At 37.7% G+C, this 3,047-nt stretch overlaps 1 protein-coding gene across 1 annotated transcript; it reads right to left on the bottom strand.

Moving 5' to 3' along the window:
* Positions 1-472: 472 nt before the first annotated feature.
* On the bottom strand, positions 473-2,051 carry LOC149239118 (GDSL esterase/lipase At1g74460-like). The gene is made up of 5 exons (XM_089367070.1): positions 1,787-2,051; positions 1,541-1,671; positions 1,213-1,452; positions 876-1,125; positions 473-767 (listed from the first exon to the last, which is right to left on the bottom strand). The coding sequence occupies exons 1-5, from the start codon at positions 2,049-2,051 to the stop codon at positions 517-519; spliced, it is 1,137 nt and encodes a 378-aa protein (XP_089223196.1). The 3' UTR covers positions 473-516.
* Positions 2,052-3,047: the final 996 nt, after the last annotated feature.

The following is a 3,047-nucleotide window of genomic DNA, read 5'->3' as shown; positions in this document are numbered from 1 at the left end:
GTGATTCAATGATTTTTTGTTTTATGTTTTTTTCTATAATCCACATTTGTTTCCACTTGAATTTTTTATCCAACGTGATTTGTCCCAGGTTTCCATCGTCAATTTCTGGTTAATTGTAATGTGCTAGTGTTGCAGTCATCGCGTGCGCCTTCATGGGTTTCTAACTACGTATTCTGTTGCTTGTCTTTTTAGTATAAGCTAACGTTAATGCATGGTGCATCATTTGGTGGGCTCAAGGTTCGAGAGACGGTATTGCAGCTATTGCAAAGTATACTTATTAATGGCAATTACTCTACAATCTGCATATTCGGAGTTTAAAATTGAGATAATCCAACTAATCCACCGTTACCGTTACTTCCATGCGGAAAATGTCACAAAATAATTTTAAATTTATAATTAGAAGTAGAAAGGTTGAACGCCACTCACTATGGCTAGCTGATGCCAGTTTATATATATATATATATAACGGAGATGAAGCTACTCTGAAGAATGGAGAGGGAGACAAATGTACTAATTTCAAGATGATGGAGATGGAGATGGCGATGGAAGTGGAGATGGCGCAGGTGAATTAGTAGGATTCCCAGGATTAAGTTTAAGGGAAGAAATAAGACTCTGCGCGATGACTAAATTGGCAGCATCACTAGGATGGTATTCATCCCAAAACAAATATTTGGTTCTGTCTGGACACAGCTTTGCAGCAGCCACGCAACTTAATGTGGGTCGATATCTTCCAAAACTGCAGCAAGGAGTATCGGCATTTTCGAACCCTGCAGACGTAAATTCTCGTTGATAAAAACCCAGATCACCAATTCAAAATAAACCTATGAAACATACTGTAATTTGATGATAAAGTAATAAATGTATTGAATCCTTACCATAAGCTTGGGGATTTTCTATAAGGTGGGTGAAGAAAGTGTAACCATCGGCAAAGAGAAAGCGAGCTCCTGGCAATTTTGAATTTAGATCTGCTATGAGGCTTCCGGTGGCAGCATTAAACTTGACGGCATACTCGTTGAGATTCTGTTGGCAACTACCATCTGTTGTCAGTACCCGCTGCAGTGGAATGCAACCCAGAGGTCCCAATCCTGTGAAGAGCAACCTGCGTACGCCTAGTTGATGTAGCGTCTGCGCCATTTTACATATAAAAGATTCTTAACAATAGGTCCAGCCCTGATGATAATAGTCTCAAATTGAAGGTTCGGGAATACTCACCGTGAGTTGTTGGCGCAATGTGGAGATAAGATAGTCTATGAAATCATCGGGAGCATATTGCCAGGAATCAGCCTCCACAGGGAGCAAATAATTGTTGATGTAGTCGTTGCTTCCGATGGACATTAAATAGATGGATTCACTAAAGAATTTCTCCGCTTTGGCATGCCCGATTTTATTGGAAATGGACATCTTGGTCCCTTGAAACAACTCTATTTGGCTCCACAAACAGAGTCGTTGAATCTACGTAGGCATACAGTCAATAGGTGAGAAAATGAAATTAACCAAAAAAAAAAAACCAGAGGAGCGAGTAATGTTGAGTAGTTATTACAAAAAGATATCCTGTTTCGTTTAGAATGCCTCCGCCACCCGAAGCATAGTTGACACCTTGTATCAACACGGTGTTGTCATCAGTGGATGGATCCAGGATCGGCGCCAGGATTGGCAAACCTGTTTTCTCAGCTGCAATATTAGCAACACCCAATCAAATCAATACCTCCAAAATGCCCAATATACAAATAAATATTCACAAGGTGAAACAAGTTGAATTGTGGAAGCTGGGGGATGTAAGAAATACCAACTATATCACAAATGGTTCGGCCATTGGTGTATCTGCCGGTAGGCATTCCGTTACCATAATCAATGCCATACCATGGATAATTGGACTTGGCTAGACTCCGTGGCAGGTGATTGTTGTTTCCAGCATCTGACAAAGAGTCCCCGAATATAAAGGATACAGGCTTTATCTCTCTTTCTGCTTCACCTGTGACAGCGTTTAACGCCACCACCATCGTGATTGCCATGAAACATGTACTCAGTGCCTCAATCACAAGCCTCTCCATTGTACCTTCAAGCACAAAATGCTCTGCTGCAATTGTTGCTTTGTTCGAACTAGGTCTCGCGCTCCCCGGTATTTATAGTGGAAGGTAATCATTTTAGTATTGCTACCCGATAGATAGAGTGAAGAGAAAATATGGCAAGTAATGGAAGAAAAGTGGAGGATACGTTGGCATCAATAACCGTTACGGTAGAATTGGTGGATACACCCGATTGTTGAACAACGATTCCTCCAACTAACAACTCCGAAATGCTATCTCTAGAATTAGTAGTTAGACGCGCTGTATGGGTTTCGTGGACTGTGGTTTTTTTGAAATGGCATGTTTATGGATACTAACGCTCCAGCTCATTCCTTGTCAGTCACCACTCATGCAATGAGGCCATGGATCTTAGAATATTCACAATTGCCCTAATAGTTTAGGGTGAAAGAGGTCACGGGTCAAGTTTCAAAAACAAATTTATTTTGGTGAAACAAAAATCTCCTGGTTGGCCAACGAATTAGATATTCGTCCGAAAAGTTTTGAAACATGAGAAATGATATATACAAGGAGATATTTCGATATTAAATTCAATAATTATTATTAAATTTATAACTTACGTAATTAATTCCATAAGACCCTAATTTATAAATTGGTTTTTTCCTTTGTGTTTGTTTGTCTATTTAATAAGATATTTGTTTGTTTATTTAATAAGTTATTTATGATATAATTCCTGACAGACTCGATTATGCATATTTAACTAAGTTTAGATCTTTTTGTTTTTGTCGGTGAGAAAGACGTGTATATATTTGATTTTTTAGATGTAAATTTGTATTTTTTTCAAGATGAGGCTAATTCAAATTGTATGTTACTAAACTTAAGTTTTTTTTTTCATTTGTTTCATTTTTTTCTTATTTCATCATTTTTATTTATGATTATTATTTTACATAAACAAAATATGTATATACATTTGTTTTAGAAATTCAAACAAGATTTATTAACAATGTACCTTTCATAGTTTGT

Source organism: Pinus tabuliformis, chromosome 8 (genome assembly GCF_031772625.1).
Source record: "Pinus tabuliformis cultivar Carrire ecotype Pingquan chromosome 8, CPIR1, whole genome shotgun sequence".
Lineage (NCBI taxonomy): Eukaryota > Viridiplantae > Streptophyta > Pinopsida > Pinales > Pinaceae > Pinus > Pinus tabuliformis.
This window is presented reverse-complemented; position numbering and strand designations above follow the sequence as displayed.

Coding starts and splice junctions, on each gene's coding strand:
- LOC149239118 (XM_089367070.1), bottom strand. CDS start 2,051: ATGGAGAGGCTTGTGATTGAGGCACTGAGTACATGTTTCATGGCAATC. Junction 1,453..1,540: donor ACGAAACAGGATATCTTTTT/GTAATAACTACT, acceptor ATGCCTACGTAG/ATTCAACGACTCTGTTTGTG. Junction 1,126..1,212: donor CATTGCGCCAACAACTCACG/GTGAGTATTCCC, acceptor AAAATGGCGCAG/ACGCTACATCAACTAGGCGT.